General features: G+C 38.7%; 1 protein-coding gene across 6 annotated transcripts in view; it reads left to right on the top strand.

Moving 5' to 3' along the window:
- Nucleotides 1-21,714, top strand: part of KCNQ1 (potassium voltage-gated channel subfamily Q member 1) — a 332,148-nt gene that overhangs the window by 226,713 nt on the left and 83,721 nt on the right. For all 6 annotated transcript variants that reach the window (XM_085224288.1, XM_085224292.1, XM_085224293.1 and 3 more), the window contains 3 exons: nucleotides 145-239; nucleotides 791-837; nucleotides 2,162-2,223. In XM_085224288.1, the coding sequence (XP_085080414.1) occupies nucleotides 145-239; nucleotides 791-837; nucleotides 2,162-2,223 (204 nt within the window). The remainder of the gene's footprint in view (nucleotides 1-144; nucleotides 240-790; nucleotides 838-2,161; nucleotides 2,224-21,714) is intronic.

The raw sequence follows: 21,714 nt of genomic DNA, 5'->3' as shown, positions 1-21,714 counted from the left end.
AATGGTCAAATTATCTGAAAATTTAATAAAATGTTAAATGGGTTTAGAAGAATTTACTTCTCGATTTTGGAAAAAAAATACGTTACGTGGAATATTCATACATCTTTGTGGCTTACTGATCTGTTTCTGATTTTTATTTTGCAGCAAGCTAGAAAGCCGTACGATGTCCGAGATGTTATTGAGCAGTATTCCCAGGGTCATCTCAACCTGATGGTGCGAATCAAGGAGTTACAGAGGAGGTATAACAACTGATAGGATGACAAATGCTGTATTGGTTGGACTGTGCAAATTCACGGAATACAAAAATGTCATTCAAATAAAGCATTATTTTTACAGAAGATGAAGAAGGCAGAGAGCTTAAAAATCTGATAACTGAGATTTACTGTTTTGATTATACTTGTGTGCATTGCCTCAGACTAAGCTTACTCTGACTGTAGGCCATAATCCCTTGATGTGCTCGTACAGAGTGAAATAACATCGCCTGCTCTAGTGGAATTACACTTAGGAGCAAACAAAGAGAGAACAGATGGATGCTGTAAGTAAGCTACAGTAGACCAAAGAATTGAGGAAAGAGCAATTCTGTTCATGTGGAAAAGCAGCGGGCATGGTAAAACTTCACTTTTGCTAAAGATAGCTAAAGACCATTAAAATCTAATGCTGGTTCATTTACTGTACAAACCATAACTTTTTGAACTTCACATTTCTTGTTTGTGAAGAGGTCTCCTCCCATTCTGATGAAGATGCTACTTCAGATTGATAATAGCTAAAAATTATTCTTCTTTGTTTACAGGTTGGATCAATCCATAGGGAAGCCATCTCTTTTCATCTCTGTCTCAGGTAAATTAATATGTCTAAATTTTATTTTATGAAGATATAATTAGTGGAAAATCCTTTTAAAAATACTTTTGATTTTGTTACAACAATTTTAAAAAGTTGTCACCTGAAGTTTAGGTATCTGCAATATTTAGTTAGCAACACCTTCTTAAATAGGGCTGTTCTTAATTAGATATTTAAAGCACATGGTGTCTTAGTTTCAGCTGAGGTGGAATTAATTTCTTCAGAGTGACTGGTACGATGCTGTGTTTTGTTTCTAGGAGAAGAACAGTGTTGATAACACACTGGTATTTACAGTTGCTGCTAAGCACTGTTGTAGAGTCAAGGCCATTCTCAGTGAAAGTATAAGGAGCTGAGAGGGAATAGAACTAAGACAGTTGACTTAAATTGGCCAAAGGAGTATTCCATACCAGATGACATTGTGTGGAAGGTGCTTTGAAGGGAGTGGAAGTTCTGGCTCTTCTGCTGAGCAGGAGCTTAGCTGGGCATCAGTCAGGAGGTGGTGAGCAATTGCTTGTGCATCATTTATTATACACGTTCATATAGGTATATTTGGCACAGCTATTGCCTTTTTTTAATTTCTTCCTCTTAGTAAATAGCTTTATCTCAACTGATGAGTTCTACTTTGTTGTTTGTTTCCTTTCAATTTTCTCACCCATCCCACTGGGAAGGGGTTTAGTGAGTGAACAACTGTATGGTGCTCAGCCACCTGCCAGGTTAAACCATAGCACCTACTTTCACTGGATTTTTCAAGATAATGACTCTAGTCTCTCTCGGGCTCAACCTGTTTCCAGTAAAATGGTGTACTATAGATACAGAGTTCCTATGAAATCAATAATATTCACATTCATCTTTGTTATCTTTGAAAAGAAAGTAGAAAAGGAGCCCAAGGTATTACGTTTGTTTAGCAGCAAGACTGGTTAATCAAAACTCTGTTACTGTCATTTTCAAGTTTATTTTTCTGTATGGTATGTAGAAAGAAAAAAAGATAAAACACTGTCCAAGTATGTTGCTCGTACTTATTTTTGTACACTGTTTTTTAAACAGTAATTAAAATATTAACTAACTTGGGACCGGTTTTGATCTCCCAGGTTAAAGCATAAAGCTAAGGTTGAAAGTGCCTTAAACTTACAGGCTGTTAAAAGCCGTGGCTTGGGCCTGCACTATAAAAAGAAACAAAAAGCTGCTTTTCAGAAATAAAACTACCAGCCTGGTAGAGGTGTTCAGTTACACTGTGTTGGTGGGCTACTTATACACACCCTGTTGTGGCTTAGTGCTATTTTGTTATAACACCATATATTAATATGAAAATGTTTCTTGTTCACAGAAAAAAGCAAAGATCGAGGGAGTAACACGATTGGTGCCAGGCTGAACAGAGTGGAGGACAAGGTAAGCCTGAGGCTGACAGTGAACAAGCATATGGTCTGTGATTGAACAGAGCTTTTTTCATAGGATGAGGGGAAAAGCTCAGCTTAAAATAGAGTTGAATGGCTGGTTCTTCTAGGTGATGGAGTGTAATTTTTGTTGTAGATTCCACTTTTGGTTCTTTCTTCTGCTTTTAATAGAATAAGGGGGAAAAAAAAAGAAAAAAAAAAACAGACTTTAATTGATTTCGGTCTCTTTGAGGACTTGCTTGTTTTTTTGATTTTTAATTGTATTTATTACACATGTCTCAATGCTCTACTTCCTTCCTCTACGATAGATAAAAGACTGTTCCTTTAATACTTCAGTATATTACAGTCCCAAGATTTCCCTTTGATCGTTGCTTTGTTGTTTATATAACTCCACCTACAATTCCTTAGAGAGTGTGAGAGCAAACCTTATTCTGTTCTGGTTTTCATTCTCTGTGACAAACGGAGTTTCTCCTTTCAAGTGACTTGAAGTCAGAAAACATCAGACTTGTTCTGTAATTGCAAATTAACAGTTAACTGCTATGTGACCCCTTATTTCAGTGCTGGCTCTGCTTGAAAGATTAGATGGCAGGTAGAGACAATGTCATTGCTTTAAGGTAGAAAAGAAGAAAACTGGAGTGGTGGGCTTGTCTATGTTACTATAAAGAAAAGTAGAATTTTTTTAAGTATGCTGTGGGGAAAAAAGCTTTCTGCCACAACTAGCAGACTGTGATACCTCATGAAGTGTTTGTTGTGAATAAATATCTGGCAAATATTCTGCAAACCAGAAGAGAGTTATGAGTGTGACAGAGCAATAGGCACAAACTGATCCTCTCAATCTGTATTGTATCTAGTGTGAGATATATCCATTCTGCTATATACATTTATCTTTAAATACGTAAGAAAGACTTGAATGATAGCACTCATAAATATGCTTCTATCTATCAGAAATTAATGGCATTTTGAAGGAAACAGGTGCCTTTTGGTATATAAAGAAACAAACATGAAGAATGAAGAAGAAAACAGGAAAGTACAGTGTATTTTGCACAGAGAAAAATCGCCGTGGACTGCTTGTTTGGGTCTGTGGTCAGTAAGCGTCCTTACAAATGGACTCTCATTCCAGAAAGTTTGAGTTACATTTATTCATTTTATCTCCTTAATGTCAGCTAGAAGTGTGGGACATGACAAAATGTGTCTTGTGGATTGTGACAAAGAACAATGACTTTTCAGTTTGGACAAACAATTCTCAGATGACAGCTAAAATAGATTCTCAGTGGTGTTTGTAAAATCTCCAGCGAGCGTGAGAAAGCGTTGGTGTTGTGCTGCCTCAGAGATAATCTACTTGGGGTTATTAATTACTCTTTTTACAAGTAAATACGCCATGAATTTATGCTGACTGTTGTTTTATGCCTTGTAATGGGACTGTAAAATGCTCCCTGTTTAATTTTAGTATAGCTGGGTTAAATTTTAGCCTTGTTTTAAGTAACAGACCTTTCTTTGTAGTTGCATGAGGTCATCTGTGGTTTCAGAGTTGTATGTTATCTGACCTATACAGCTACTCCTATCTGCAGGAATTTTATCTGAAAGTAGCTGAAAGGCTAAAAATAGAGAATTTCAGTTGGAGTCGACAAACAGCAGTGTGCATGTCAGCACACTGGCACTGCTGAAATTACATTTTTACTGCAGCTGCAGGCAGCAGCCAGAGCTCGATTTTTGATCTCCAGGACTGGCCTTCTCTATTCTGTGCGTGGGATGATTTATCACTCAATTAAATCCTTCCCGAGCTGGGTGCTGCCTAAAAAATATGTAGATCAGCTGTTTTTGAAGGTGACCATGTATTTTAAACATTTAGCTACATTCCCTTTAGTTTTGAAATAGTTTTGAATCTTGGACTTCTTAAAGAGAGATTTTCAGTAGTGTAGGCAACATCTAACTGCCATTGTGACTTCTCAGACATTTTAAAATCAGCTTTCTATATCTCAGGGTGGTACAATGGCCATCGGCAGCTCTCTGAATCCTTTTGGGATCAGCCTAAACCTCCAGCAGGGCTGGTCTGTGCCTACATCTTCCTCTGAGCTTCGCCAAGAGTACAATGTTGTGTGTGAACCATTTCCAATTATTGTGCACAAATACAAATTGTTTGTTCCAGAAAGCTTCTACGTGATGCTGTGCTGTCTTGAAACCATATGAGTGTTTGTGCTTATGTGCATCTACTGTTTGCATGGGATCTGTTTGTTATGGGCACATCACAGAGGCAGAATTCAATTTCATTTGAAATCCATTCCTGTAGGCTTTTGTGGAGGTGCATTTTGAGTCGAGGAGCTGTTACAAATAAAGCTAATTCTGCCTTCAGGAGCATGTAATTGCGTTTCTGTGACATCATGTCACTCTTGCAAAGCTTTTCTATTTGTAGTAGTGGGACAAGCAGACGTGCTTTAAAGCCTGGCAGAATGCAGGAGGCAACACTTGAAAGGGAAATTTTCAAAATATAATGCTGAAACACAAGTGAATTGACAGGAATTATGATGCTTTATGACACAAATATGAACTTCCATGTATTGAAATCAACAATATATATATATATATATTGTTTTGCCTTTTTTTAAATTTAGAACTGTGCTTATCTGAGGGAGGGAGAGGGAGGGAGGCTTTCAGCAAAAATAACAATTCCATTTCCTTTTTTCTAAATCTCTGAAACATGAAGTTGTATTGCTAGTATTAGATATTTTTATATACATATATATATATATAGATAATCTTTGAGGAAAATAAGTATCCTCTCAATATACTGTTGTATGTAGGATCTATTAATCTTGTGCACCAACTGGAACATTGGTCTTGTAGAATACGTATTTTGCGATAGTTTCCTAATACATGAATGCCAAGGGGATGAATCAAGGTGGCAGGAACCTACTCGCAGACTCCTTCCTGTAGATTTTTTGTTGTTGTTTTTTTGGCAAGCTGCTGCAAAGGTGGTGTTTTGAATGTAACTAGAAGGGGTACAACATGATAGGCCTTGATGGGGGGGAAGAGGGGAGGAAATCCAGTCTGTAATCTCAGCATATTTAGCCTTCGCTGCTGTTTTCTGTTAGTTAAAAAAGGCAAAAAGTGTGAAGTGCTGTGCTCTTTGAAAAGCTTATTGCCAGAGCTGCGTGCTGGCAGTTGCAGGCGGTGGTTCTGCCCACTCCCCAGTCTGCCTGGGCAGCAGCCAGCTTTGGTCCAAAAGACACAAACTGCCTCAGTGCGGTGCCCAGACAGAGCTCCTAACTCCTAACAGTTGCTAACATAGCAACTGTCCATGTCCAGGCATGTAGATATGCTTATCTGGTCCCTCAGAGAATGTAGCCAAGCAGGATTACAGCAGCAACAAATCATTTTATTTGCGGTGACCAGCCTTTTTTTTTTTTTTTTTTTTTTTTTCATCCTGAAACATCTGTGACTGACTATTCTGCCTACCCTCAAGAAACCTGGCCACTGCTGGATTGCTACCAAAATTAAAATCAAAAGCAGTTTACCAGATATGCACAGCTGTGTGAGCACACCACTGCTAATCCATATGCAGAGACCGCTGCATGCCGGTGGTTTAATACAGGGTGTGCCCAGCAGCTCGATCCAGAAAAAAAGTCCTCAATGCACTCAAGACCTTCTGTGTGCCATATCTCTTCATTTCACTGCTTTAATTTTGTATTGACTATAATTGACTATAATGCTATTTGGGATTATCTGTTCCTTCTGCTGGCCATTAATTTGGGAATGTCAGACCCAGCTTGCACTTTGCAGATAATCAGATGGCCTTAGTGCTTATTTGCCCTTGGGTAATTCAGTTTTACACAAGGGAACAGTAGAAAATCATCCAGAGTACACAGTGAAGGCAAAATTGATGGTCTCTGGACTCTTAACAGTGTGTTGTGCCTACATATCAGACTTCCACAGATGTCAGTAAGCCCTGCTGAAGCAGGAATAACACAATTTGGGTTTCCAAAAGAACTTAAAAAACAGATACATCTATTTCTAAGTAATAAAAGTTGAGCTCTGTTCTCCACTAAGTTGTTTTAAACTGGCACTTAAATTTGTGCAGTTATTTGGATGCTTTTTAAAATTTGCCTTTGAAGAATAGTTACAGGAATCCAAAAGCAGTTCTCCAGGTGTTCCCTTCTGCATATTCAGAACTACTCTTGTATCTGACAGTAAGTGCGGTGTTAATATCAGTATTAACAAGGTTGCCATTAACCTTTTGTAACGGCAAGTAGCGACAAGGGAAAATGGTTTTAAACTGGAAGAGAGTAGATTTAGACTAAACATTCTAGAAATTCTTTATTGTGAGGGAGAGACTGGAACAGGTTGCCCAGAAAGGCTGTGGATGCCCCCTTCTTGGAAGCATTCAAGGCCAGGCGCCTATAGCAGGGGATTGGAACTAGATGGTCTTAGAGGTCCCTTCCAACCAAAACCATTCTATGATTAACATCTCATAATAGTATTTTTCTATTACAGGGAATGTTAGGAGTGACAATATCTACTGCTAAATTTCAAGTTGTAGCGATTTAAATGGAAATTGCTGTTTATAGAAAAGGTGTGTGGTAGTGAGACGCGTGACATCTTTTACTGCGAGTCCAAAAATGCAGCAGGATGATATTTATTGCAAGCATATGTACATTTTGCATGCTTTCATTTGAAAACATGAACCCTTGTCCTCTTACTAGTAGCAATCCAAATAGCTGCATGTAGAAATTCAAGCATCACTGGACGAAGAATCATATCACTTTTTCAGATTTCCTGTAAATGCAGTTTGCACCGCCTTTGAATTAATCTAAAAACAAATCTGTCATGTGGCAACATCTACCCTAAAATAGAACAAATGCTACTGTGCTTCTTAAGTTGCCCACTTGAAATCTGAACTACTCTACAAAACCAAAAGTGTCTGAAAGGAAGTTCTCTTGTTTGTGGCATTCTTCAGGGTTCTGGTTGTGGTAATTTGGTTTTCTCTCTTCCATCTACAGTGTCTTTGATTGTTAGATGTATAGGTCCCACGTTCAGTAAAACCTTAATTATATTATGTATATTCGATGCAATTTTCAATGTGAGTTCTGAGCATGGAATTTTAAAGGATAGTAAGTGCAAGGCTTTATCTGAGGTGGCTTTCATAAAGAGCTGGAGACCGGTAGGTTGCAACATTTTCTTTTGGCTAAATTATTTCCTGTAGTTGTTTCACCAGAGCATTGATTCCATCCATACCTGTATCACTTTGGCTGAAATCCTATTAATTATGATCCAGCTGAACAGAATAGTCACTGACATATCAAGGTCCTGCTACAGATTTTCACTGGTTCAGCTCTTTCCTGCAATCAACTAATAGCTCCCCATTGCAAAAGGTTTTATATCTAATCTGCCTAATCTGCAAGCATTTAGTTGCATTGGTCATTTGCATGCATTTGAGATGTGCATTTCCATACAAATGAAAATGAAAGCCTTATTCACTCCTTGAGTGAATCTTAAAGCTGAGGTATTAATTGCTCATTACCATTCCAGCACTAAAGATATGACCCACTATCATTTTAGAATCTGAGCTCTGGTAATTATGGTTTGCAGACACGGACTGCAGAGAAGTTAAAATTTAATGGGGTTGTTTGCTTCATTTTCCTGCTCCTTGTTGTGGTGTCAGTACATGCTAACATGTAGCTGCAAGATTTTGTCCTAGAACCACGTCCTTTTCTATGCCAGCTTTGTGGGCTGATGCATTACAGTGGGCCTTTCTTGTGGCTTAAGAATGTTCTATTCTCTGTATTTACAATCCTAATAGCATACGTTAGATAATTTTATGTTTTACTTAGGAAAGTATTATCTCACCCATCTCTTCTGGGTTCACAAGTGCCAGGTTTCATATTGACAGCTTGTTTACTGAGAAGAATTCATAGCGTGTAGCTTATCTCCCAATTTTCCACAAAGTAACTGCTTTACCTAACATCACCTTTGGTGCCATTTTTGTCTACTTTTTTTATGCCATTGTGAAGTCTGTGGGAGCAGTTACTGTGCTTCTTGATGGAACATAAGAATTGGTGCACATTTGAAAGGCAAACTTCAACTGAAAGAAAAGAAAGCCTTGACTGATGGTGATTTCATTCACTCCAATGGAAAGGAATATTTTGGCTTTATTTGTAATTGAGGAATGATGCTGGAAAAAAAGAAAAAAAGAAAAGCAGTAATCTCCTGACGTCGTGGTCAGTGCTGTGAATTGACCGGTTAGAGCCTTCCATGAGTGATAAAATGGAAGAACAGTGAGTGATACACAAGTCTGGCATAAACAAGTTCAGCACTTTGCATGCTGAATGTGCTCTGGACAGTTCAGGTATTGAACACTGGCAGCTTCTGCAATAGACCTATGAGAATCGGCCTTTCTGATAACTAGGAACAAATCTGAACACTATGCTTTAGAATGGAAATTTTAAAAGATGCAAAATCAATAAAAGTCAAAACCACAGCCAAGCAGTCACTTATCTTGTATACAGTACTTGCAGAACTGCTAGCCTGGGGGATGCAGAATAATATTAAGAGGCATATGGAAGATTAAGTATCCCTATTAATTTAATCCCTAGTCTTTTTCCAGATGCTGAAGCACAGGCATACGGAAGCAATTTAAGTACTCCACTTTCTTACAGAGATTGCCCATTTTCTATAAACTGAACTACAACTAAGGCCATCCTTCATTAATCTAGCTCATTAGGCAGCCTTAAAATTTTACTAGCTTCTCTCTCACCAGTCTGATAATATTTCAGTGGGTAAGCAAAGAAGAACACGTAAACTTCGATTTCCAGTACTGGTGCTACAATGAAATAAAAGTCTCAGATACATGTGCTAAAAATGAAAACTAAAAATAATTACTTGTATGATTCACTGCTGACAGAAGCCAGAGTAGAACCAGAGAGAGAGATATTGGGCAAAGTCATGGAGGAGGGCTCACTTAAGAATTATTAAATAGGATGTGTGTAGGTAAGCTCCAGCAAGCACTTTGAACAGAAGTCGGTGGTAAAGGGGGGGGGAAGGTAAACTTTAGTCTTAGTCATTATCGCCCCTTTTATTTTGTGTTGCTATACACAGATACAATAGCTCTGATATAGTTGTGGATATGGCCTACAGAGCAATCATGATGTTTTGTTCTCTGTTTCTGTGGTGTCAGTCCTTAGATCACAGAAAATGGGATTATACATTTAAAAAACAAATTTAAAAACAAAAAAAAAAAAAAAAAAAAAAAAAAAACACCAAAACTAGCATTTGAATGTAAAGACAGCCACAGACAGTGAGCAATATTACGGCCTAATGGGTGACAGCTCATTAACTTTTTTGTAGGAATTCAGTGTATATACCCTCAACTCTGTAAAATGAAGCAAGAAATATTAAGTTTACCCTAGAGAATAGTGACTGAAGGTAGTTCTAGCTACTGTGTGGTTACTGTGCTACAATTCACAAGCAATGGCGTAATAATAATAAGCTCTGCTCATTTGATCACACGCAGTCATCTGTGATACTCTTTTAAATGCTAAAGGTGGTATTAAAAGTGAAAAAAAGTAGAAGTAAAATACTGTGAAAGAGTAGACCCTGTATCAGTGAGTTGCTGTTGATTTTACCCCAAATCTCTAATGCTTCTGGGTGTACAGTTTTGGAGAAGTATGATGCTGAAGGCAGAAGGTAAACTTTTCCAAACAACCATGGATTTCTTCCCTATCTGGAGTCTGACTGATGACTTTTGAATTCATCACGCTGGCATGCTTGTGATCTATGTAACTACCTACTTGCCTATTAAGAGCAGAAAGCCTAACAGTTTTAGTCCTCTCCCTGCAGTGTGTCCTATACAATCTAGGAGTTTGAGGGAAAGATTGAGCAGTGAAATAATGAATTAACAGTTGATAATCTTTTAAATAAACTTCAGATCAGTTGCTCGCTTTTAGATCAGCTGTCTGGGTTTATATTTGAGTAGATCTACAAGGGGATGTAAGGCCTGCAAATGAGATGACTCAATCGTTCTGTTAAATCACATCAAGCCTGTTTTGTCTGGCATTTCAAAGATAAGCCCAAGCAAGATTTGAATCTTAGCCTCCATCATTCTTGTGCAGAGTGTTTACATTTGGAGTGGAATAGAAATGCACAGGGAATATGCTGAGAGAGCATGAGGAATGGTTGTAAGGAGTAAGTACCCTATGGGGCAAATGGCAGAAAAGGGTTCAGTATGAACAAGTATGCACGAAGTGCTACACAGAAGACTTTAATTTGTTGTTCTTACCAGTTTAAAGGAAATAAATGACTGTAAGACATCTCTGTTTTAGATGGTGGCTTTTTTTTTTTTAAGTTGATCATTTGTGTCTGCATTGCAGATGAGCAACAGAAAATGTTCTAATGTGTAAATGGCAAATTTGGGTTTTGATACAGAAGGATGAACTGCTGCTGAAGTTAGCTACATCAAAGTTGAAATTGTTTCTCGTCAAAGATCTGTTATTAGAGTGATTTCAGTGGAGCTAAAATGTTTTATTTTCGTTTGTCATTGAATACTGGGGAGTAAAGGGGATAGAGTTGAAAGGACTCTATTCAGACTTTAATCTGTTCAGACTGGAATCTTTTCAGCTACTGGAAAAACTTCAGAGTATGGATAGATTTACTTCCTTTCCTACAGAGACACACCTCCTGTCACCTTACCTGCCCTCAGTCCTTCAAAATAATCATTGCTAAACTCAAATGATCCTGTGCTGCTTAGATTGTATGAGGTGCAAGAGAAAGCACTGTGACTCCTATTTAGAGCATCAGGAGAGAGAAGGGAGATAAGAAGAAAAGTAATCAGTAAAAAATAGAATATAATCACACCTATATTGATGTATATCCTTCCTAGAGCTCATCAACCAAGATGGCAAATAAGTAATTTTCTCAAATCTTTCTCTGCTTCTGCACCTTACCCTCTCAAGCTCATACAAAAACCACAGTTCTTCTTTCTGTAAGAAAATCAAGTTTGGTCTTACTTCTCTAATAGTTCAGGACAAATACTTTTACAGTTTTTTTTATACTTCTTTGAAGTATCCCACTGCTTCAGCAGATTGAGAAGGGCTGTTTGAAACTGTCATAGATTCTCTTTCTAGCCCCAGTTAACTGATACTACACCTGGTCAGTTCCCATGGACAGCCAAGCAGCCCAACCTGGCAATGTGATTGCCCTTGTATAGCATGGACATATTGGTCTGATGATGTACCTCTCTGTAGTATGGGCCTTAGATGTGGTACCTTCATTATGTTCATCGCAGCATAAGTGTTCCTGTAACTGTGACAGGCTAAATATACAAAATAGAGGATGGAAGGGAAAAAGAAAATACTGTTTCCCTCCTTTGCGGCTAAGGTGCAGGAAGCAACTTGCTCAAGAAAACACAGTGGCATCTGTGGCACAGACAGGAATTTAATTTAAACCATGTCTGAGACTTCAACCACAAATCAGCATTCCTTTTTTGTTATTGTGTTTAAATGCCCCTCTAGTTTTGGATATAGGCTGGTGTGGTTTTTAACGTAATCATAGTCCGTTCGTATTAAAACCATCTAATACTTGAGAACAACATACATAAAAACATAAACCAGATTAACTCAACCATTATAAGTTTACAGGGACTATTTCAGGCAGTAGATTTTAAATCATCTAGAAATTAATCTCCTAACATCGTTTCTTAGTCCAGGAACCTAGAGGTAAAGAGGAGTGAATGTGTTTGTATGACAGAGAAACTGTTCTATGCACATGCTTGTCATATTTAAAACTAAACCAATTATGTTAAATGCTATATTTACACAGTCAAGCAGAGAGAAATATTCAAGTGAGTTCAAATATTGACGTAAGTTTCTGTTTTGAAATTCTTGAATTCAGCTCTGCTTACCCTCAAATCTTCTGCAACATCTTTTAATCTGGGATTTGTTTCAGTTTCTTTCCCTCGCTCTTTTAAACAGATGACTTTACTTAAATCAAAGCTTGGTTTCTGTTAGACAGATAGAAGGTGGTTCGCTTAGCATCATGTGCATCTTTATCTGGTTAAGTCCTAATAGCCTTAAAATATCAAGGAAGCTGTGTGATTAACAGCACTGAAGGCTTTGTCAGACACTACACCTAATAAATACTACCCTTTGCCCAAGCCTAGAAAAAGAGTGAATAACTACTTTGTGTCTGTACACATTTTCAGTTTGGAGACTTAAAATTGCACTAAAACTCTACTTAGAAAAAAAAAAAAATTGACAACAGAAGTTATTTTTTCATATGTATGTGTGTTCATACATGTCTATCAATCCGAGTGTGGGTTGGCTCTTTGCCCTGCTAGGGCTGTCCTTTTTACATCTTATCATTTTATGATGGAGACACCACTTGTATGTGATTTTCCCATTCTTCACTTGAGTTTTGTGCAGGTTCTTTGACACTTCTTGATCTCAAAGTGTCAGAGCTGCTATGTCCTGCCATAGTTGGGTATATGAGTCTTAGTTTTGCCATTCTAGTCAATATCAGCAGCAAAGGTTGTGACCTGGCTTGATAATCACGTGCAATAGTCCTGCCAAAAGAAGCAGTCAACCTTCCTCCAAAAAAACAAATAACCCAGGAGTAAAGCATATTGAAAATGTTAGCTTGAGTGGAGAGATGATGAAGCAAAGAGCCTAGCTGAAATTTTCTGGAACCATTTCAGTTGTGCCATCAGTATCTATGATTTTGTGCTATGGTCATCAAGGACCATAGCACAAAGGAAGCTTTTATTCTACTACTACTAAATTCTAGAGGGCTTCAACTGCATAGTTTTACAGGAAAACATCTTAGAAAGGAATATGGTCAAGAATTTTATATTTTTATTATTTCATAAAAGGAAACTGACAGCACAATCATGGATCATCTACTTCTGTGTTTGCTTCTATTGCATTAGGGAGATTTGGCCAAGCTTTGAGGTGAAATAATCGGTCGCACAGAGATGTTGCCAAATGGTCTCAGCAGAGGTGACTGGAGAGGAACACTGTGCCTATTCACCAATGCAAAGGACCAGTGATTTTACTATAGCGCTATCCATATATATCCATCTAATGCAACGCACTGCAGGCATGCTGGCCCAGGGCCCAGAGACCCATCTAGGAGCATTTGGGTGACACTGCATCCAAGCAATGGCGTATTAGCTTGGGCATGATACTTTAAAAGGGTCCAGATGTTTCTGGGTATAGCTTGAACAGCAATTGTTCAGCTATCTTTGCAGCATGCTTTGATTGTAGCCAACTTGACACGATAGTCAGAATGAATAGATCGTTCACTGACTGCTTCAAGATAGTGGCTGACAAAGCTGGCCTTGAATCCGAGTCCCCTAAACTTCAGTGATGAGGAATTACTGAATCTCATGGCAGCAATGAAAAGAGATAGTAGACAGTAATTTCCTCTGTATAGAGAAAGGGGAGGAAGAGGACCGGTTAATGATGCTGCACTTGAGAGTCAAATGAGCAGTGAATCCTGCAAACAAGGTCACCTTCATACTGTTTTCTGTGTACTCGACGTACGCTCTCAGTGAGAAGTCAGCTGTGACTGAGGTATAGATCATCATGTCTGAACTCCGTTGGTTTGTTTTGCGGTGGGCTTTTGGTTGTTGTTGTGGGTAGTTGCTGTAGATCCAGAGAGCCCTTTTTATGCAAGCTAAACAGCTAGTAGTACTCTAAAAACAGTGAGGAACTTTAGAAAACATGGGTTCATCCATTTTTGTCATGGATTCATCCATTTACCTCGAGTATTGTGTTCAGTTTTGAGCCCCTCGCTACAGGAAAGATGTTGAGGCCCTGGAGTGTGTCCAGAGAAGGGCAACAAAACTGGTGAGGGGTCTGGAACAAAAGTCTTATGAGGAGCGGCTGAGGGAGCTGGGATTGTTTAGTCTGGAGAAGAGGAGGCTCGAGGGAGAGCTCATTGCACTCCACAACTTCCTGAAGGGAGGTTGGGGTGAAGAGGAGTTTGGCCTCTTCTCCCAGGCATCAAACAGGACCCGGGGAAATGGCCGCAAGTTGTACCAGAGGAGGTTTAGGTTAGACACGAGGAAAAACTTTTTCTCTCAGAGAGTGGTTAGGCACTGGAATTGCTGCCCAAGGAGGTGGTGGAGTCGCCGTCCCTGGCAGTGTTTAAGAGGCGTTTGGATGAGGAGCTGTGAGATATGGTTTAGTAGCTTGTGGTAGCAGTGGTAATGGGAAGGCAGTTGAACTAGATGATCTTATAGGTAGTTTCCAACCTTGTGATTCTATGATTCTATGATTCATTTTTGTCATGGATTCATCCATTTTTGTCATATAATTGCAATGAGGAAAGAAAGGAAGCCAAATTGAAATATATTATTGGAGGTAAACTGTATTAAATATAAGTTCAGAAAAATGCAATTGCTGCGTGTATAGTATTATTTTGAAAGTCTTGTATGATGCCCTGAGCATTGTCTTCTGAAAGAAGTTACTGTTTGGATGAAAACCTTTGAAAAGGCACTATAACTTTTGCACTTAGATTATTTTCGGTAGGAACTTCTTATAAGTCTGTCATTAATTCACAATAAAAGGGAATAGTCTGAGTAATTTTGATATCTTCCTTAATGGTTTAAAAAGATTTCTTCAGAGTTTTCTTGACGTCTGATTTCTTCAGAGTTTTCTTGACATCTGTAGTGTGTAAGGTCCATACTTTCTGTTTAGGCCACCGGTGGAAAAGTGTAGGAACAGTTCCAGTGTTGTGATTAGCAAAACATCTAGGAATCCTTTAAAGAAGAATGTAGTACACATCAGTTTAAGAAACAGCTTATCTTTTTTGAAATGATTTGAGAAAGCTAGCACAAATTGAAGGTCATCTGAAGATAAGGGCAGAGACTCACTTGTTAGCTCCAGTGCTCTTTTCCTGTTCAGGATTATCTTGTCCATGTGGCTTCATTTAAGTCATCCTCTTTACAACAGAACTGTGTGGGATGTTTCACTCTGCTATCAAGGGGGGTGCTCAATCCTTAGAAAAGAATAAGTGGAGTAATGGAGGAAAAAACACAGAAGTTCAGTATGGCTTACTGCCTCACGTTGCTGATAACCTACTATTGCCAATCCTCAAGATGCTACTTTTGTCACTAGCAAGGAATTTTCCTGTTGCTGTTTGTTTTGTTACTTTTGACTGTCAGTCTGGAGATGTAGTAAGGAAAATGTCAGGGATGAGGTTCCAGTAGGCTGAAATTTTATTAGCTGAGCTGAAATGGGAATTATTGGGCAATAATTCATGGAGTGAGGGCCATCCCTCCTTCCTCAATCATTTCTGTGTTCTCCTTTTGCTGCGAGAATAGCTCTCCCTTGTATGAGGCTGAGAGAGTTAGGGACAGAGGTCATCCTTGCCATGCACTTAACAAAATCTGCACCCATTCTCCAAATGTCTTCAGAAGATCATTTCAGTCCTCTTCCAGGAAACCAGACTTAGTAGAAGGAGTACTTGTACTGAATCTTGTGAATCCTATGAACATGCATTATCTTGAACCTTGCTTCTAACCTAGATCCTCCATCCCATGGCATCTGGGGAGAATTGTAAAAACAGTAATAATAATAATAAAAAATTCCTTTTCAGTTTCAAAAAAAGTTATCTGATGAAGTGTCATAACACACCAGAAGCTACCTGAATGCTGTCCTGATTCTTGGTGATGCAGAAGGTAGAGCATAATGATAGAAGAGTGAGAGAGGGCCCTGTTTGTCAGGACAACGTATGAGTATTGAGCTCAGAAAATTGTAACCTTTTCTGACCCACATTTTAAACTTAAATGTAAAAGAAAAAAAAAATGCTTTTTACAATGCTAAGCCCCAATTTCTTCTGCTTTTCCCCAGAAAATCCCCCTCTCCTTTGAAACTAAGAAGTCGCAGTTCATAATGAATAACAATGAGGATTATTGTAAAATACTCAGGTTATTTCCACCCTTATTTTAAGCTTTCTTTCATTTCATCATAGACTTATTTTGTACCAAAGTGAGGCTGTGAGATGCACACATTGAACAGAAATCAAAGTAGGGCTTTCTTCACAGTCCTTAAGCTAAATGGTTGGCTTGCTGCTACAGGCATCTGCAGGCACCTTGTAGCATAGTGGTATAGTATAGACTTTGGAGGCCCAGCTATTTTAAATCATAATAGTGACACAGTATGCATGCTTTCTTTCAAAAAGTCTGGGCAAGCCATGCTGTGCTGAGTTTCTTGGCACACCGTGTACCTATAATTTTTCTCTCATATTTTGTTATGTAGGTATCTGGGCATAGACTCAAAAACCTCCACTGAATATGTAAGGCTTTTTACAGGAAAACACGACAAACGCATTCTTTTAGATTGATAGTATCCCTTTGACAGTTATAGATGTTTAAGAACAAAGAAAGATACTGAGAGGGGAAAAAAGGAAAAGAAACATAATGGCTGGGGGGGATACCTTGGGCTTGGTGGGATTTGGTGGAGCTTTGTTTGTTTTGGCAAAACCGTACATGTGTTTTGTTAGGGATTTTTTTCTGCCATAATTTTGGCCCAATTCTGCAAAGCTTGCAGTGAATTGCAGTTACATAGGACAGCTAGAAATAAGCGACAACCATTTGTGAAAAACCTAATTTGCAGCATGTGTGCTGTAATTGTGCTCAGCTGAACCGACTTGTTCTAGAAGAATTATCTAATGGATACCATTTATTCTATTAATGCTGCTGACAGAAATCAAAATAGGAGAATCCAGTTCTGTTGCTCCCTGATTCACCCTCAGTAGCCTCATTTCCAGAGTGAATCTGCCAGCAGGTATCATGGGTGCCCAAACTCACTTCTTTAAAAATCAGCCCCTACCTCTCATCTGTAAAGAAATATAATACCATAGTGCCCATACACAGCTGGAGAGACAGCTGCATTTCACACTGAGAGCATCAAGCATCAGAAGAGCTAAAACCACATTTGCTAATTTTTTATATAAACAGAAAGGAGTCCAACAGGGTTCTGAAACAGTCTGAAATTTTGGATAATGTCATAACTAAACCGTAGGGTAGTAGTGTGAAATGGATAAGCACAGATAGCTATATCAAGCTCTGTTCAAGTGCATTCAAACTGCCCAGGCCTGAATTTCAAAAGGAAAGTGTGTCTTGAGAGGGTTGGCTGGCTGATGTGCTTTTCTTTGCATGTTTTTGATCCATCACTGTAGTGTTGGAAAATTATAAATGAGAATTTCTTGTGTGTGCATTACTTGGTCAGCCCTAGCTTATAATCAATTACTCTAAAATGCTGTATTGAAAGAGATGGCAATTTGCTGCAGTTAAAATTTTCCATGTTTTATCTACTTTTCTTCCTTCTGCTTTGAGAAGAAAGCTTTGCTAGGCAATGTGGAAGTTTATTTTGTACGATTTTTTTTTCTCATCTTCCTTTTCTCCTCAGATTCATTCAGTCCCCATGACTGCTCATAGTGGTGCTTTCAATTTGAGTGTTTCAATTTGATTGGCTCTATTACAGATTTTTTTTAAGACAACCTTGTTGACGAAAGGCAAGAAATAAGGACAGTTTGGTTTTGGTTCATGGTAGTTGACAGACCCAGAGCTCTTCCAATTGTGTTGTATTTCCTTGTGAGGCAGAGGGACAAGGGGATTTTATTTCAGAAAATTGTTCTCTGTAGCTAGTGGTAGGGAGGCAGATTGGTTCAAGTTTACAACCTCTTTTTGTTTAGCCTCTGGAACGGTGCCATGGAGTCTCAAGTTTCCTGTATAAAGAGAGATCTGTATTCAGCCAGAAGGTAACCAGGCAGGGTACATGAAGTCTGCGGGGTGAGTGGCTCTTTCAACAATGAAATCAATTTGGGATCTTTAAGATCCCAGTAATTCCTTATCTCAAGGTAATGCTGAGCAGGCAAAATTCATATAAATTTTCAGGGGGCTAAAATTCCTTTGCGGCTGGAGAAAACACCTTCCTACTTCAGAAAATGCTTAACAGGAGGATTTCCTGCAGATCTGATGATCCTTATGAATTTCCTAGACTCTCAGGAAATCGGGAGACGTGAGGGCTAGCTGCATCTTCTTTACATTCCCAATTGCGTCCTGTCTGCTTTGGTTATTTGCATCCAAACACATGAAGAATGATACCTTATGCAAAGTATCTTGCTGCACAATTGTTCGATGTATCGATGCAATTTAGTTAGAGGATTAAGGATCTTAAATAGTTATTCTTGCAAGTATAGGATTCAACTTGCTCCTGTCTTCCTGAAACTGAAGGTGTCACTCTACAGTTAATAAATCACATTCGCATCTTACTCCAGGGTACAGAAGCTTTGCCTCGGGGAGAAATAGAAGACGAAGAGAGGAAGACATGCTCTTACTAATATTGCTCTCAAGTAGCAGCTTACAGTTGCACTGGTAGAGACGCGGTGAAGCACTGTGCTTTTGTAATCTCATTTTCTTGATTTTTATGAAATCAGTGAGTGAATGCTGCTCTAGTTTGTTTGCTCATTTATTTGTTGGATCACAGAATCATAGAATGGTGTGGGTTGGAAGAGACTTTTAAGATAATCTAGTTCCAACCCCCTGCTATTGGAGGCTATCATTGTAGCCTTTCCATAAGTTTCCAGTTGCATGCTATTTGATTCTTTCTTTCCAGTAATTTACAGTACAAATTCCATTACAAAGTAAATAAAATGCTAGGAATCTGACTTTGGCTTTCTTTCCACATTGTTTGGACATTTCCAAATTGTCTGTAGATGTGTAAGCTCATCCCTCAGTATCAGCAAGTTGTAAATGGTTGCTGTTCTGTAACATTATTTTGACATCTGTGATTTGAGTAGGAGATGAGGATTCTGGAGTTTTTTGGGAGCTGTTCCAGGTCTCCTAATGGCCTTGTCAGGGATAATTTACTAATATCTGCCACCTCTTCCCCACCCTAGCAGTTATCTAAGCTTTTTCATTTACAGCATGTTTCTGTAAAGTACTAGAAAACCTGATATTTCAGTGTTTCTCAGCACCATACATCTCTTTTTGCTGTCAGTTAGTACTCAGAAAACATCATCAAATTAACTATGGTTTCTGAATGGTTTATTCAGAAAACTACTGAAAGCCCTGGTATTTTTGGAATACTTAGGGAGGGAAGATTTAGGTTGGATGTCAGGGGGAAGTTCTTTACAGAGAGAGTGGTGAGGTGCTGGAACAGGCTGCCCACAGAGGCTGTGGATGCCCCGTCCCTAGAGGTGTTCAAGGCCAGGTTGGATGAGGCCCTAGGCAGCCTGATCTGGTATTAAATGGGGAGGTTGGTGACCCTGCATGTGGCAGGGGGGTTGGAGATTCAAGAACCTTGAGGTCCCTTCCAACCCTGGCCATTCTGTAATTCTGTGATACTTGTGGGACCTTGGTTTTCATGAAACGATAAGACTAATGCATGAATCCATTTAATGCAATTTTAGACACGTAGGTAAGGAATGGTGCTCCAAAATCCCCTTCCAGGCAGCTGAGACAGATTTCACTCTTAAGTCAGCTTCTGCAGAGTAGGTGGGGGGAGCCCCAGGCAGCTTTGCAAGGTGCTGGCATTCTCTTCCTCTTGCTCATATTACAAGTTGCACAATCCTGAGCTGTATTTTTGCATGGATATCCAGAGGTGGTAGGTCTTGCAATGAAACCCTTCCAGGAGTAAGAATTTCTTGTACTCTATTTCTCTCGATTCCTGCTTTTCTAAAATTAAGTTGGATGTAAAAATGGTTGAGTGTCTTTAGAGAAGTAGGATGAAGAACTGGTAGTCATCAGGGAGGGATTGCTGCATTTCTCCTAATATTGATTGATTGCTGTTCTATGTTGATTTTTATGGAATATTAAGATTTTTGCTCTCTGCTTTAGCTAAGCAAGAAATATAAAAAGGATATAAATTCTAATTCATTAAACGTGCGAGAAGATGTCAAGTGGTGTCAAATAATTCCCTTCTGCCAACAATGGGCTATTGTTCAAGGATCCAAACACAGGTTAACCGCAGAGTCGTTTCTGAGAATCTTTCTGATTTATGATGACATTGCTGGCAACAGCCAAAGCTCTCTAGCAGTGTTTTCCACAAGGCTGTGTCAGCAGTTTTACGCACGCACACACAGTATATATGTTTTACATATATATTTAGAGCAGAGAAGTCTGACTCAATTCTGGTGTTCATCTGTTGTTGGGGGTTTTTTGCACTTGGATGATATTTATTCAGAAAAAAGGTATCTACCTACAGTTTAGGATATGTAACAGTTACAAAACCCTGATAGTCAGAACAGCCCCAGAAGCAAATTATATTGGTCTGTTGTTCTGAGTATTTTGCTACGAGAAATTCTTTGGAAAGAAAGAGGCAATTAAGTGGGTTCCAGGGATGATATGACTTGTTTCAATAAAAGACAGGAAATACTATCAAAGAAGCTGTGAACTTAATACAATTAAAAAATAGAATTTGTGATCAGAACAGTGTTTCAGCTCTTTGAAATATCTCTCCTTCCCTCCTCAAAAAACCTTTCACCCTACATACAACAGAATTTGCTTTAAAACATTTGTGTTCTTGCTACATTTCCTTCAGCCTCCCAAGAATAAAAAAATCCATGGCCTGCGTTGTTTATAGTTCCCACTTCATCTCTTTCTTACTTGTATTCTCTTGTTGGGCAAAAATCCAGATAAAACTACATAAATCTGGAAATTTTGAGAGGTGTATGTTCAAACTGTAGCTGCAGGCTTTTCTTGCTAGTTGGTTGGTTTGTTTGCTTGTTATCCTGACCAGTTTAGGTAGGTTCCATACTCTTCAGGTTGTCTAGATCAAGCAGCAGCTTTGTCTGTGTTTTAAGACAGTTACATCATCTAATCCTGATGGCTGGGCTGCAGATGTGCCAATATTGACCTATGTGCTATGATATAGCAATTTTTGGATGGCAGCCTATGGGCTGCCCACTCATCTCCAGCTGAGATCTTGACAATCATATAATTCAGGCTTTTGCTTCTTCCTTGCAGTTTGTGAATGCACAAAGGAAAAGAAGTCAAAGCACATAAAGCACTTTTATTTTTGTATTGGTGTTATATTGTTTCTTGTAAGCAGTCAGTGCAGAGTTACAGAGTTAATGAGAGCAGTGACCAACAGTAGTGATATAATGCATGTGCTTAGAAGTGAGATGAGTGAATATAAAATTGTGAGTGTGTATGTATATATATATTTTTATTATTATTACTATTTGTTTTTTCTAGAAAGGGAAAGTACTGAAGTAAGCGGCTTATCATACTGCCTTTCTGTTTGGATTAGGGGTTAGTTTTAATAACTTCTGACGCAGTAGGATTTGAGCAATGGTCTGAGTTCTGTGTTGTGGAAGCATTCTTGATCATATACACATCAAATGCAACTGAATAGCTTTAGTAATGAGAGATAACAGTGATATTCTTATGTAGGTTTTTGATGTACTTCACTTGGAATATAGTGGGAGCAGGTGTACCCCATAGGGACTGCAGGAATCAAGGAAAATTTGTGAAGGTTTTGTTCAGAAC

Source organism: Meleagris gallopavo, chromosome 5 (genome assembly GCF_905368555.1).
Source record: "Meleagris gallopavo chromosome 5, MGAL_WU_HG_1.1, whole genome shotgun sequence".
In the NCBI taxonomy this organism is placed as follows: Eukaryota; Metazoa; Chordata; class Aves; order Galliformes; family Phasianidae; genus Meleagris; species Meleagris gallopavo.
Note: the sequence above shows the minus strand (reverse complement) of the source record. Positions and strands in the feature narration are given on the sequence as shown.